This window comes from Diabrotica virgifera, chromosome 7 (assembly GCF_917563875.1).
Source record: "Diabrotica virgifera virgifera chromosome 7, PGI_DIABVI_V3a".
Lineage (NCBI taxonomy): Eukaryota > Metazoa > Arthropoda > Insecta > Coleoptera > Chrysomelidae > Diabrotica > Diabrotica virgifera.
The window spans coordinates 214,252,956-214,268,769 of record NC_065449.1 but is presented as its reverse complement, the minus strand read 5'-3'; the positions used below and the strand labels follow the sequence as shown (position 1 = coordinate 214,268,769).

Sequence of the window (15,814 nt, the reverse complement as noted above, 5' to 3'; positions counted from 1 at the left end):
GAATAACTTTTAAAATATAAATTATTTTTAAAAAATTTTAAACACATGTAAAAGTCTATTTACATTTGCATTAATATATTAAATATGAAACATGTCAATACTATATTTTAGAAATAGTACCAAAAAAAAATTTAAAATCTTTAAACCGATTTATCTCAAAACTACATTTTGGCGCTTAATTCCGCTATTACATAACGCGGTCCAAGTGGTTAGAAGGATTTGAATTATATTACAATACTAAAAAAGTTACATGCAATATCAGTCAAAAATATAGTTGTCTACTGCAAGTACAATTAACTCGGAAAATACCGACATCACGACAAAATTGTTAAAAAGAAATTGTAATAATTGTAAATACGATTTATTTGGAACCATTTCAGTTTCTACCATTTTTGTCAAAAGGTTAAAAATGGCGGAGATATTGAGCAAAAACGGTTCTCCTTTAAAATCAAGATGGCGGCTAACGTAACGGAGGAATTCATTCGCGATTTTAAATTTAGGCTACTATTGACCCCCGAAATAGAAAAATAAAATTTTGGGCAGCTCGGCATGCAAGGTCAAATGCTATCTCGACTGGACTAATATACTTTTGAGTCTGATATTGCATGTAACTTTTTTTGTATTATAATATCATTCAAATCCTTCTAACTACTTAAAGTCCTATGTTTTGGCTAGCTGTGGGCAAATTTTCAGCCAAATCGATTATGATTTATTTTGAGAATGGAGGAAAATGTAAAAAACGGTATTTTAACGTTTTCTGCACTATAACATTTGATCAAAAAGTTGTTTTGAATCAAAATAACTTGTTATAATGCCAAATAATGACATTTTTGAGTCCCCTCTATTAAAATATTATTTTTCCATTGATACTTTACGATAGAAAATGCAAATTTGTTTAAATAAACACCAAATCACTGTAAAATCGCATAAAATAGCATTTGGAGAAAAAAAAAAGAAAACTTTTGACCTTAAATATCTTATTTTTAAGTCCCGTAGAAGCTATACACAAAGTTTCAGAAAAATCGGAGATCCAAAAGTTTTTGCCCGAGTGATTTCACATGAAATGTACCATTTACATGCAGCATAATTTTATTTACGAAGACTAAAACTAAAAAAGTGAAATAAGAATCGGACACTAACCGTTATCCTTTGTTTTTGGTGTGTTTTAAGATGCTTTGACAAATGGTCTGATCTCATAAATTTCTTACTGCACTCGTTACACTGGAACCGTTTTTCTCCGGTGTGCGTCCGCCTATGCCTTTGTAATTCATCTGATCTCGTAAACCTACAATAAAATATCTTTATTAATATACCACGCCATTCGCCATTAATAGCTTTATTGCACCAATTACAATTCTGTAAATTTCTTTATATTCTTAAAAATAAAATCAATGTTGTCCATACCAACAACAAAAACATAGTCCATGGTCCATTATGGAACAGTCCTTAAGAGGGGGATTTACCTTGTAAATATCAGTATTTGAAACGCTTTCGTAGTCCCCCTCTTTTAAAACTTATTTTTAACTTTAGGATGACGAAAAAAATATGTAATGTAGGTAGAAGCCCAATCTGTGTTCCTATGGAGAGATTTTTTAAAAATTTTATTTAGTTTTTTCTAAAAAAATTGGTAAAATGTCGGTTTTTTACCCATTTTTCTCAATTTTTTTTAAGGACACCTAAATAAAATTTTTAATAACTCTCTCCACAGGAACACAGATTGGACTTTTACCTACATTACATAATTTTTTCGTGAGCCTAAAATCAAAAATAAGCTTTAAAAATGGGGGACTACGAACTCTTTGCAATCCAATATTTTGCTTCTATAAAGTGGCTCCGCCGATTGGAAAGTAAAGGAACTAATATTTTTTAAAGATAATAAACTCATTCACAGATGTTTGCATTTTACGGGGGAACGATGAAAAATACTTTTTAATTTTTGCCTTTATTTCTATATATCTTTGGTACCTTCATAAGTAATTTTTGTGTTCTCTTTATATAAAATATTTGTATCGCTACGTATATTTGTATTAATATCTTATTTAGTTATTAAAATCTGACATTAGTTTTCAAGTTAAAATATTAGCAAATATTCTAATATATAAAAAAGAATTAGTAATTCAATGCAAAAAATAAAATAATTACAGTCAAACCCGCTTATTGGAATATCTGTTATAGGAATATCCTGGTTTAAGGAATAGAAATTTGAGTCCCCGAAATGTTTCTACTAGCCATCAATGATCGGTTATTAGAATATCCCGGTTATAGGAATATTTTTGTTTGGCACGAAGGCTATTCCAATAAGCGGGTTCGACTGTATTAGGAATCACATTTTAATAAATCAAATTAACTAAAAACTAAAATTGTTGTTTTTCTGGTGTTGATTTCAAGATTATTTTTTTATTGCATTAAATTGGCAATAAAAATAGCTTCAAATGAGGAATCACACTTTGAATTTTGTAAGTAACTATTATTTTTCCCTGTAGAATAAAATATTTGCATCTATTAGGTTTAGTGTCTGACAGTGGTATTTTTGGTATTACAATAGGTCTGTTCCAACCAACAGTCAAACTAGTCAGAAATCGTCAGCAAACAGTTGGCCAGTGCCAGAACATAATGCAGTCATAAGTGCTATCCCCTCTACTCGTATTGGTCGACTATTCGCTGATAGTTTCTGACTGGTTTGACCGCTAGTTGGAACAAGCCTCATAAAAACATCTGCAAATAATATAAACAATCAGCAGGTAGGTACCGAAGGTAATTATATCATTATCTTTCCTGTATTTGAGCAGTAGTGTCGTGTATTTTGTGTATTTTTCGGACTTATCTTTGTATTTTTGTGTTTTCGAGTGTTATTTTGATATTTTTACGATGCCTCTTCGAAAAAGTGCCAAAAACGATTATGGATGTCGTCTAAAAGAGTATCAACGCGATCCCTAAATCGATCCCAATCGATTTTTTATAAAAGGCAATAATCCGAAACAATATCTCAATATATAATCATTTAAGAGTTTGTGTTTAAAATATTTCTTGATGCAATTGATTTTTCAGATCTTTTTCAAATTTTTTTATAGCGAGTGTAAGATTTTTTTATAGCGAGTGTAAGATTTTTTTTATTTTTACGATATTAACGAAAATCGATAGTTTAAGCCCTTTTTTAACTTGTGATCAGTATGACAGATATTCACTATTCGATAAGTTATGACAGAGTTGACATTAAATAAAAATGTTCAAACAAAAATTCATCATATTTTCACAATTATTTACTGATATCTAAATACATACCATTCATATATGTATATGTAACAAACTCACAAAAGGAATTAGTAGAGTGTAGATATTACAATATTCGCTCTAGAAAACGATTTACCTCCCACTTATTTGTAACAAGCTGAATTTTTCAGGGATAAAGTACATGACAAGGTAATCCTTATTTCCTTATTATTGCAGACTGTGCAAAATAAGTCTTTAAACTTTATTTCAAAGATTTCAAATCCCCTCGTGTTTATTATACTTAGAGATAAGGGAGATTATTTTATTGTATGAAACGTAATTTATGGTATTTACGCTCCGCCCATCAGTAGCAAAATATCTACCTCCGCCTTTACCGAATCCCCGCAGGTCTTGCTCTTGATAAGGTAAATCCCCCACTTAATAGCTGTTCAACGGGAAGTGACCAGAGTGGTAAGAGCGAAAGTCATACTAAATCCCAAAATGATAACAAACACACCCAACAAGATGGAATCCAAACAAAAATGCCATGTCCTTCGAAGAGGAAATTCTGAGATCTCTGGAGACAACAAACATAGACGATATGGATGTCGAAACCATAAACGATAACTTAATAAAAGCTATCAAGAACGCACATAAAAAGTGCAATACAAATTACAAATAAATTGTAGGAAGGAAAAGGACAAAAAATTCAGTCAAGAGACAAAAAGACTTATATGGCATGAAGAGAAGAAAACGATACGAACATACGCGTACTGACAACTTAATAAAGAAATTAATAAAACAGTGAGGAAGCACTTATGCCAATATAACAGTAAACAGATTACAACGGGTGTCGAAGAATATTTAAGGGTGCTGAAATGGAGTCAAGTTACAGGTAAGAAGAATACTGTTAAGGTAGTAGATCAAAATGGACAAATAATAGCATATAAGGACAAGATAATTAATATAGATGAAGAATTTTACACAGAACTATACTTATAGATAAAAAGATAATAAAGACGGCACCAAGCTCGAAAAAGTGACTTGATAAGCCAGGGTAATAAGACAAAAATATACCCTGTTCGTGACACTTCAACAGCCAGGGTACTGAAGCGTTTTTTCGAAAGGTAATACTTATAAGAACAAATTGTAACTATTTCCTGCGTAGGATCTGGCGGCCATTTTTATTTATAAACAATTTAGTGTCAAAAAACGGCCTTTTTCCCTTTTTTTTTTTCAAATTAATGGATAATGGATACAGACATCTTCGAGAGAATAGAAAAAGCTTTAAAATGGCGTATTACAAAGTTTAATATGTACACTCATTTTGTTAATATAATTGCGAAAAAGGTCAAAATTTCAAAATAATTAATTTTGCAATAACTATTGTAAAAATAAGTATAGAGCTTTGAAATTTTTGACAAATGAGGTTTCTTTGGTGCTTAATATGTGACAAAAATTTCAAAGCGATTCATTCAATTGTTTAAATTTGATTCAAATTGTTTATCCCAGAGAGCTTTTTTTGCAATAACATAAGTCAGAAAACATATTGTTAGAACCATTATACAGGTTTTAAATAAAAGAGCATGAACTAAACTTTCAAATTGGTTTAAAAAAAGTGAATAAAAATGCATTTATTAGTAATAAATAATTGCACAAAAGTATCGTCAATTTTTTTTGAATCCTTTAAAATTTTGAATAACTTTTTTCAAAAAAATCTTATTTGTTTACCGTTTTTTAGGTACATAACTACCAAGTAATGATATTTATATGATAATTGATGAAAAATTGTAATAAATATATATAATTTATTATATAAAAAAATAAAAAGAATATAAGGAAAAATTGAACATACTTTTGCATAATTATTTATTACTAATAAATGCATTTTTTATTAACTTTTTTTAAACCAATTTGAAAGTTTGGCTCATGCTCTTTCATTTGACACCTTTACAATGGTTCTAACATTATTTTCTTCTGACTTACGTTATTGCAAAAAAAGCTCTCCGAGATAAATAATTTGAATAAAATTTAAACAATTCAATGAATCGCTTTGAAATTGTTGTCACATATTAAGCATCAAGGAACCCTCATTTGACAAAAATTTCAAAGCTCTATACTTATTTTTACAGTAGTTATTGCGAAATTTTTTTTTTCAAATTTCGACCTTTTTTCGCAATTATATTAACAATAAATGAGTGTATTAAACTTTTTAATACACCATTTTCAAGCTTTTTCCATTCTCTCGAAGATGTTTGTACTAAGAAAACCATAAAGCTTACTGTTTTCCATTAATTTGCAAAAAAAAGGAAAAAAGACCGTTTTTTGACACTAAATTGTTTATAAATAAAAATAGCCGCCAGATCCTAAGCAGGAAATAGTTACAATTCGTTCTTACAGGTATTACTTGTCGAAAAAACGCTTCAGTACCCTGGCTGTTGAAGTGTCATGGAAAAAACCTTATTACCCTGGACTATGATAACAGCACTCTTCAATAAGATATACATATTACGCCACAGGTAAAATAAAATCATACTGGCTAAAATCAAGATTCGTAATAACATTACCGAAAAATCCAATTCTTCACAGTGCGATGATTATCGAGTATTAAGCTCATGTCCTGAAAACTTTTCTCAGAATCATCCATACCGAATTTACAAGAAGTGTGAGTTCCAAATGAGTGACTTTCAGTTCGCATTTCGAAACTAATTTAAAACACGAAAAGCTCTTTTTGCTTTATGTGTTAACACAACAATGCAGAGACATAAATGTAGATGTGTATGCATGTTTTATTGATTATCGAAAAGCATTTGACTGCGGTAACCATCAAAAGATGATCCGAGATTCTAAAAACAACTGGAAATGACGAGCAAGACCTACGAATTGTCAGCAGCAACAATGGAAATAGAGCACACAACACCCGAAGATATACAAATCCGACGAGAAGTGCGACAGGGTTGCGTCTTATCACCGTTATTATTTAATCTGTATTGGAAGTCTATATTCAGAGACGTATTAGACGAGTTCCAAGGTGGAATCAGAATTAACGGAACCAGCATAGACAACATCAGGTACGCCGATGATACCGTCCTAATAGCAAGCAACGCACAAGTACTACAAAATATAATAAGTCATAGTGAAATGTTTGGTTTACACCTAAACGTTTCCAAAACTAAAATTTTGGTATTCTCAATAAGACACCCATAAACGTGCATGTGTATGCCAAGGGACAAATAATAGAGCAAGTAACGTCCATAAAATATTTGGTAGCAAATGTCAATAGCCAGTGTAACAAAGAAAAAATAAATCCTATCAAGAATCGAACAAGCGAAGAAAACACTCATGGACATGAAACCATTTTTTACAAGATCATATCTTAGTCTGGAGCTCAGAATCTGAATGATCAGATATTATGTGTTTTCTGTGTTGCTGTATGGCTGTGAACGTTGGACAATGGACTCTGAAACGGAAAAGAGAATAGATGCCTTTGAGATGTATATATACAGACGTATGCTGAGAATTCCATGGGTACAAAAATTTTCTGTACTTCGGCGCATGAACGAACAAAAGGAATTACTAAGAATAATAAAATAAAGAAAAATACAATAATTGGGCCATGTGTTGAGAGGGGAAGATATGAACTACTTCAAATCATATTGGAAGGTAAAGTACAGGGCAAAAGATCAGTAGGAAGACACCACAACTCATGGCTGAAAGACCAAAGAAGATGGTTTGACTGTTTGCAGAAATTTTTCGTGCGGCAGTTTCTAAAACTACAATTGCCATTTGTATCGCCAACCTTCGAAGGGGGCTCTTAATGTTATATCCGGAAAACACGTTCCTAACATGAAGAGGCAAACATTAATTCAATTATTTTACTCTTTAAGATATCATCCAGCTTCAGTTATATTTTTATTATAAAATCACAATTATAAAATTGCTTTAATATTGCATATTGAAAAAAAAATACCTTTTACCACAAAACAGCCAGGTACAAACAAATGGTCGTTCACCAGTGTGCCATCGTAGATGAGCTCTAAGATGACTTGTTTTACCGTAGACTTTATTACAACCAGGTATATGACATATGTGTTGTTTCTTTCTGTCTGTGTGACGTTCACCTAAAAAACAAAATAGTGTTTAGAGTCGTTAAGTAAAAGATATATCACGCTATTTATTTATACAAATTGTACATATTTAGATTTGTTCAGATGATTGTGTGTGAGACAGGGATCAATCATCCGAAAAACCACCGCAGTAGCATGTTTCGGCTGTTCATCTGCCATACATTCATGGCTCAAAATTTTTTGGTTATTAAGAAAACTGGCTTGAATTCCGAGATTCTTTCCACTCATTAATTAATTTAAATTCTGCTATCACTGATAGCCTATCAGTGATATTTATGGTATGGGTAACAGAAACGAAAGAGGTGACAGGCTTATCGAATTTTGCCAAAACAATAATTTTGTCATAACTAATACATTGTTTAAAATGCCAAAGAGAAGACTATATACCTGGAAGTCACCAGCAGATCAAGAAGGGAGAATTGCAAGAAACCAAATATATTATGTATTAATTAGACAAAGATACAAGAACGCAATTATATCTTCAAAAACCTATCCTGGTGCCGACATAGGATCAGATCACAACCCAGTAGTGACCAAAATTAGGCTCAAAATGAAAATAATAAAACGCAGAACAGATGTAAAAATCGATACAAGTAAACTAAGAAACCCACTCACAAAACAACGCCTGACAGATGAAATTAATAACCGTTTAATGAATGTTAAAGAACAAATCCAGCAAAATACTGAAACAGAGACAAAATGATTATTAACAAAGACAGAAATAGATGAATGTCAAAAAGAAATTCTTACACCAACCAGATACAAAAAGAAACAATGGATGACGGAGGAAATCTTAGATTTAATGGAAGAAAGACGTCAGCATAAAAACAAAGATAATCAGATGTACAAAAATGTGGATAAACAAATAAAATCCAAAATTAAGCAGGCTAAAGAACAGTGGTTAAAAGAACAATGCGCAGAAATAGAAGAACACCAGAAAAGACATGATAATTTTAACACACATAAAAAAATTAAGGAATTAACTCAGAACAACAGAAAAAGAAAACCGGGAATACTAAAAGATACAGATGGGAAACTTGTGTTGAGTACTAACGAAAAATTAAACAGATGGGACAGAATACATAAATGAATTGTTCAAAGACAATAGAACAGAGCAGATGGAAGTCGAAGTAGAAGATGATACGGTTTTGAAGATATTAAAAGACGAAATTAAATCGGCATTAAAAAACAGCAAAAATGGTAAAGCAGTAGGTCCAGACCAAATCCCAGTAAAAAGCTTAAAATGCATAAATGATGAAACCTTAGACATTATCGTAGACTTGTTTAACACAGTGTACAAAACAGGAAACATAACAAAACAATGGTTACTCTCAACCTTTTGTGCTATCCCTAAAAATACAAACGCTAAAGATTGGAGTGAATACAGAACAATATCATTAATAAGTCACATTCTCAAATTATTCTGGAAACTAATACATGGTCGTATAAATAAAACACTAGAAGACAGAATAGATGAGTTTGGGTTCAGAAACGGACTAGGAACCAGAGAGGCGTTATTTGCTTTTAATGTGCATGTTTGTTACGTTGATTTTAAGAAAGCTTTTGACAAAGTAAGAAATGAAAAATTAGTCCAAATTCTAAAGATAAAAACGTAGACAAAAGGGACTTACGAATAATAACAAACCTTTACTGGAATCAAAGAGCACAAATTGTAATAGATAACGAACCCAGTCCAGAAATTGAAATCAGAAGAAGAGTTCGGCAAGGATGTATTATGTCTCCAATAAGTGAAGGAATAATAATTAACGGAAGATCTATTAACAACATAAGATATGCAGATAACACCGTGATTATGGCAAGCTCTGCTGAACAACTCCAACTTGTCCTAAACAAAAAAAACAATTTCTGTAAAGAATATGGACTAAAAATGAATATAAAAAAGACCAAATACATGATAATAACTAAGAAAACAAACATACAAACAAGCATACATTTGGGAAATGTACCGATAGAAAGGGTTGATAAATACAAATACCTAGGAACCTGGATTTCAGAGAAAAATGATCAAACCACAGAAATAAGGACCAAGACAGAAATAGCAAGAAATGCGTTTGTAAAAATGAAAACAGTTCTCTGCAACAAAGACCTTAGCTTAGAACTGAGAGTAAGAGCTTTGAGATGCTACGTGTTCTCGATACTACAATATGGACTTAAAAGCTGGACATTAAAGCAAGAACACATAAATAAGCTACAGTCATTTGAAATGTGGTGTTAAAGAAGGATGCTTAGAATAGCATGTACACAAAGGAAAACGAACACGGAAGTACTGCGAGAAATGGGTAAAGAATGCGAAATAATAAACACAATAAAAATAAGAAAGTTACAATATCTGGGACACGTAATGAGGGGACCGCGATATGAAATGCTAAGACTGATAATACAGGGAAAGATAAGAGGCGGAAGGAGTATAGGAGGAAGGAGACTGTCATGGTTAAAGAATTTAAGGGACTGGTTTAGATGCAGTTCTATAGAACTCTTTAGAGCAGCGGTGGATAGAGTAAAGATAGTGATGATGATATCCAACCTCCGATTAGGAGATGGCACTTGAAGAAGATCAGTGATATTCCAATTTTTTCATTACTTGAGGTCATGTTTGACAGGAAACGCACAAAAAGTTATCCAATTCTCTCCTGGTTTCAGCTCCTAACTTTTGTGTAACATGGAACCTTCTGTCTGAGAGGTTCTCAAATAGACAATTACTTATTCATAAGCATCTTATGTATATTTTCAATCTAAAGCCAGTTAAAGAAAGTTTTTCAATTCGCCATCTAATTGATAGTGTATCCAGCAATTAAAAATCTCTTTAATCACTGGGAGAGCCTACGGATAAATGGGACACATTACTCATTTACTTCTTAATTAAAAGAATTGATAAAGATACCGCAAAGGAATGGGAGAAAATAAAACGAGAATGATTCACTTTGGACGAGTTTCTAAAAAGCAAAACGGATTTTTTGGAAAAGATTGAGCAATCGGCTGGAATGAGCACTAAGTAGGTAAGTAAGATGACGAAATTACAGGTTAGGAACTTCTAAACCACATGTTTTCAAAATTATGTATTTAAAACAAGAGTTATTAATATCAAGAGGAAATACAGCACGCTACACAGAAAACGACTGTTTATTAAACATAAAAGTATGTAACATACCTTCTTGACAGTTCGGACATGTACACGCCACTCTCCTCACCCTCTGTTTCTGCATGGCATCTTGATGACTAGTATCGTTCTGCATTTGAATCGAGGCATTGTTATCTGAAGTAACCAGAGTTAGTGTTGGATTAATCTGACCCGTGTACACCGGCGTTGCTGCAGGTTGAGCCACTGTAGGTGCAGTCGTCGTCGTAACCGTCGGTATTACTTGCCATTTGTTGGGATCAGTGGGATCCTGTTGGATATGTTGACCGACGGCGATTTGAGTGGGGGCTGCTGCTTGTTGAGTTATCACTTGAACATTACCTAAACCTGGATAAATACAATTCGTTAGTAAAACATGTTTAATAAACAACCAACTCAATGTTACCAGTACAGAGTGTAAGAAATTCTAAGTAAATAGCGTATTTGGTCCCTTTTTTGGTAAGAAATTGGGAAAATCACCCCTTAGCATTTCAAATGAACTTAATTGTTACCATTTTACCGTATGTATTGATCATATTATGATCTGTAAGTTAAAAGGGCTTGAACGAGTCACTTATCACGAGTGTATGCAAATTTAGAAACACCGAATCTTAACCAATTTTTGTCTTACATAAAAACAAAAAAATACAAAGTATTCAGAAAAGTAAAGCCGACTTTTTATTGTTTAAGATTTTTGGTATCTCTAACAATTTTTAAGTTATTTTGAAAAAAAGAATTTTCTCAAAATTAAAATTTTTAAAAATTTCACTTTAAAACGATTTTTTTTCAAAAATAAGCACTTTGAATCGATGAAACTTACAGATCATATAAACACAACATAAGTAAAGTAACTTGTGAAGCGGTAACAATTAATTTTATTTAAGTTGCTAATTGGAGGGTGATCTTCCCGATTTTTTTTTTGCCAAAACAAAAGGGACCAACTTTATTTTGAGCGTAACTTGCTCACATTTTATGCTAGAATTTTTTTTATAAAAACAGAAATAAATCTTTCTTTAAACACTTTAAAAAGTTGTAATGTGTTTTCCCTAAGAATGCTTCATTATTTGGTTATTTCACATTGAATTATTCTATTTGGAATTTTTCGAATATGAACCTATTTTTCATTAGCTATAGCTCTGCTTTTGCTAAGTACTCTGCTTTTCATGTAGAACAACATTTTTTAGGAAACAATAAAACAAACTTGATCATGTGTCAGGTAAATGTATTCAGGATCCTCATCTCTATCATCTACATCTTCTGATTCAGTTGAATTACCTAAACCCTTGAAAATACTGGACAGTGCATTCTGCAGTATATTCCGCTGTGGATTGTAGATGCAGCTGTTGCTACAAGTCTATGATAGTGTGGCATTGGCGAGATATCTCAGTATCGCTGTGACATCGAAAATAATTTGAAGTTATGATGTCGTTCAACACTGAGATATCTCACTGTTATTGTTTTCACTGTGTATGAACTTTAAAAGGAATACACAGTGGTTTCATCATTGCAGAGCTAAATTTTGTGTAGTTATACATATCTCAATGTTACCAGTACAGAGTGTAAGAAATTAAATAGCATATTGCGTATTTAAAAACCATTGAAATTTTGGACTTATCTCTCAAGAAGAAATAGGAAAAAAATAAAAAATGGGATATAGGTCAACTCTCCATACCCACAGGTAGACTTGAACCAAGGTCTGGGGAGAGTGGAACTTTGCAAAACTATATAGGTTAATATATTCGTTGTATCTTTATAATTATTTTTGTTTTGTAATTTTATATACCTTAGTATTTTATTAGACAATATTATATACTGCTATTTTGTACTTTGACCTGTTGTAAATGCTATATGCGTTAATAAAATTTTGATTTGAGATATTTTTGAAAAACTTCTGGTAACAACTTTTTAACCGGATGAGATATTAAGTAAAACCGGAACCTTATATTTGAACTTGTCTTTTCAATACGCGTTCATAGATTAGTCATATACATACATATATCCCATTTAAACAATAAATATGTCACTTCCGGTTGTAATTTTAGAACCGGAAGTCTCAACTGAAATTATTTACCCTTACTGTCTTACCCTATTTAACTACTGATATTTTTGACACCTTATCTTTTTGTTTATCTTCTATAATAACGGACGAGATGTGATTACCGACGGACGGACAGACGGACATAGGTAATTCAACGTTTTCACCATTTTTTAATGATGTAGCAAGGGTGAAAACAATATGGTTTTTTTTATTAAGAAAAATTCTTGAAAGCCATATTATGTTACTTTATATGTACTTGGTTTACATGCAAGACGTTTAATGTATAATAAATATAATTTTTAATTCTTTTGAAAGTTTGTCGATGCTAAAGTTTTGAAAAAATTGAGTGGAGTGACTGTAGATATAGGCCTGGATCCTGCGTACCAAAAAGAAGTTGATTAATATCAAGCTGGAAATTTGTTAATAGCTTAATGGTGTCTCGTCGGACAAACTTTGATGTATGGGAACACTGGAAGTTTTAATTGTGGAACAGGTTAAAAATTTGGAACGTCAGACTACGAAAACGTCCCATGTATTTTGTCGGACAGAACTTCCAATTGATTTGTTACCCTTTCATTAAACTGGCATGCAAAAATCATACTGGTATTTATCACTAATTGGCATTTTAATAAGTCCGACACGTAGAACATGTCAAATGACAGGAATTATAACAGGTGATAAATAATAGCAGTCTGATTTTTGCATGAGGGTTTAATGAAAGGGTAACAAATAAATTGGAAGTTCTGTGCGACAAAATACATGGGACGTTTTCGTAGTCTGACGCTCCAAATTTTTAACCTGTTCCAAAATTAAAACTTCCCCTGTTCCAGTGTTCCCGTAGATCAGCGGTTCCCAACCTGGGGTACGCGTACCCCTTGGGGTACGCAACGACCTGGTTGGGGGTACGCCGAAAATATTTGGTAATGGCGGACTTTATGTGTTTGTCGTACGTTACGTACGTGGTGGTTGAAAAGTACAGTACTGGCGCGCCGAATCGTCCGATGGTCTGACTCACGCTCGCTCGTCAAAGTCAGTTCGCTCTCTGCCGCTCCCCCTCCCCCACTCACTTAGCCACTATCACAATGCACTGCTACCGTACCGTACTATCAGTCAGTGCTCGCATAGTAGTTGACTGTCGTCTGTCGGTCTTCATTATGTGATTTTATGTTCAGTTTACTTTTTACTTGCTTATTGTGCGTGTTAGTTTTTGACTGATTTGTAAATGATTTAACTGTAATCAAGAATATGGAAAAGTGGTTAAAAACTGGATCGGTTAAAACAAATCAGACTGATACGGCAAGTCAGGTGCTTAGCAAGCCTAGTACGTCCCGGGACTCGGCAGCAGAACATTCTTCTTGTGTGAGTACCAGTGATAGTAAACCTCAGAAATCTAGTACTAGTACTGGAACTTCCTCAAAGAAACGAAAATATTCAAATGATTACTTGAAATATGGCTTTTCGTTTACTGGAGAGGAGGAAAGTCCAAACCCACTATGTGTTGTTTGTGGAGAAGTTTTAAGTAATGGTAGCATGAAACCTTCCTTACTTTTGCGCCACCTTGAATCCAAACACGCCCAGCACAAAAATAAAGAAATTACCTATTTTGAACGACTTTCAAAAAATTAGGGGAAAGATGGCGTGGTTTCTTCTTATTTCGCATCAGTTAATAGAGATAATGAAAATGCTGTGGAAGCCTCTTTCAAAATTAGCTACCATATTGCAAAAAGTGGTAAAAACCACACAATAGGTGAGGATTTGATAGCCCCTTGTATAAAAGATGCTGTTCAGTTTATGTTTGGTCAGGACTTTGTTCGTAAGGTGAACTCCATTCCGCTGTCAAACAACACAGTTTCACGGCGAATTCAAGACATTTCTAAGTACATTGAAGAAAAAGTGGTTCAGCAATTAAAAGACAGTGATTTTTTTTCCATCCAAGTTGATGAAAGTACGGACATTGCTGCCCTAGCAATCTTACTTGTTACTGCAAGGTATGTAAATCCCAACAAGGAGTTTGAAGAAAATCTGTTGCTGTGCCATGCATTAACTGAGCGTACTACAGGGGAAGATGTGTTCAATGTGATTTATAGCTACTTTTGTGAAAAAGAAATAGACTGGGGTGAATTGTGTGGTATATGCACTGACGGAGGAAAATCAATGTCTGGCATATATATCGGTCTTCGGGGGCGCGTGAAAGAAGTGGCCCCCCACGTAGCATGGAGCCATTGTTGCATCCACAGACAGGGTCTTGCAGCCAAAAAGTTGCCGTCTTCTTTGAATGATGTTCTTAATGAAGCAGTTAAAGTAGTCAACTTTGTTAAAGCCAATGCAACAAACTCCAGACTGTTCAAAGTGCTTTGTGAAGGTATGGGTGGCATTCACTCCACGTTGCTTTTGCACACGGAAGTAAGGTGGCTATCTCGCGGGAAGGTTCTTACAAGACTTTTTGAGCTCAGACATGAACTGCAAGTATTTTTTGAAGTATTTTTGAAGTACTGCAAGTATTTAGCCTCCAAGTTTCATGATAGTGACTGGCTTCAAGAGCTTGCTTATTTAGCTGACATTTTTTCTCAGATCAATAAACTCAACTTTTACAGAACAGCTCAATTACAGTATTCAAAGTTGCTGACAAAATTGAATCCATGCTGAAGAAAATTAATTTTTGGAAAACCTGTATTCAAAACAATCAAGCTGAAGTTTTTGGCACGCTTCATGATTTCTTAAGTGACAATAATCTGCCCATATCTGACAAAGTGAAACATCAAATAGTGACACACATTTGACAAACCTGAAGGACTCTTTTAGAAAGTATTTTCCTAAACGATGTGACGGAGAGAACTGGATTGCAGATCCTTTCAATGAAGAAAACGTCAAGACTGCTACATTGACTGTTCATGAGATGGAAAAGCTCCTAGAACTTTCAAGTGACTCTTCCTTGAAGTCCGAGTTCAAGAAGAAACCCCTTGGACAATTCTGGGTGAGCATTAGGGATGAATATGGACCCTTAACCACAAAAGCCCTTCTGGTTTTACTTCCTTTTACAAACACAGAACTAGTTGAGAGATCGTTCTCTTCCTATGCTTTCATTAAGAATAAGTATAGGAATAAGCTAAATGCAATTCCTGATTTAAGAGTGTATTTATCAACCTTTGATATTGATTTCAAAATATTATGTGCAACAAAACAGGCCCAAGGGTCACACTAAAACAGTTTTGACTTGTTTTAAGAATAATTTTGATTTCTTTTTTTTTCAATAAACTTATTTGCTAATTCTAGTATTTTTTGTGATAAGAAACATTGTATTTA

At 33.1% G+C, this 15,814-nt stretch overlaps 1 protein-coding gene across 2 annotated transcripts in view; it reads right to left on the bottom strand.

The window, feature by feature from the left end:
- Nucleotides 1-15,814, bottom strand: part of LOC114335463 (specificity protein transcription factor 3) — a 72,478-nt gene that overhangs the window by 11,438 nt on the left and 45,226 nt on the right. For both annotated transcript variants that reach the window (XM_050655608.1, XM_050655609.1), the window contains exons 5-7: nucleotides 10,507-10,821; nucleotides 7,181-7,331; nucleotides 1,141-1,285 (exon numbers count right to left, since the gene is read on the bottom strand). In XM_050655608.1, coding sequence (XP_050511565.1) covers nucleotides 1,141-1,285; nucleotides 7,181-7,331; nucleotides 10,507-10,821 — 611 coding nt within the window. The remainder of the gene's footprint in view (nucleotides 1-1,140; nucleotides 1,286-7,180; nucleotides 7,332-10,506; nucleotides 10,822-15,814) is intronic.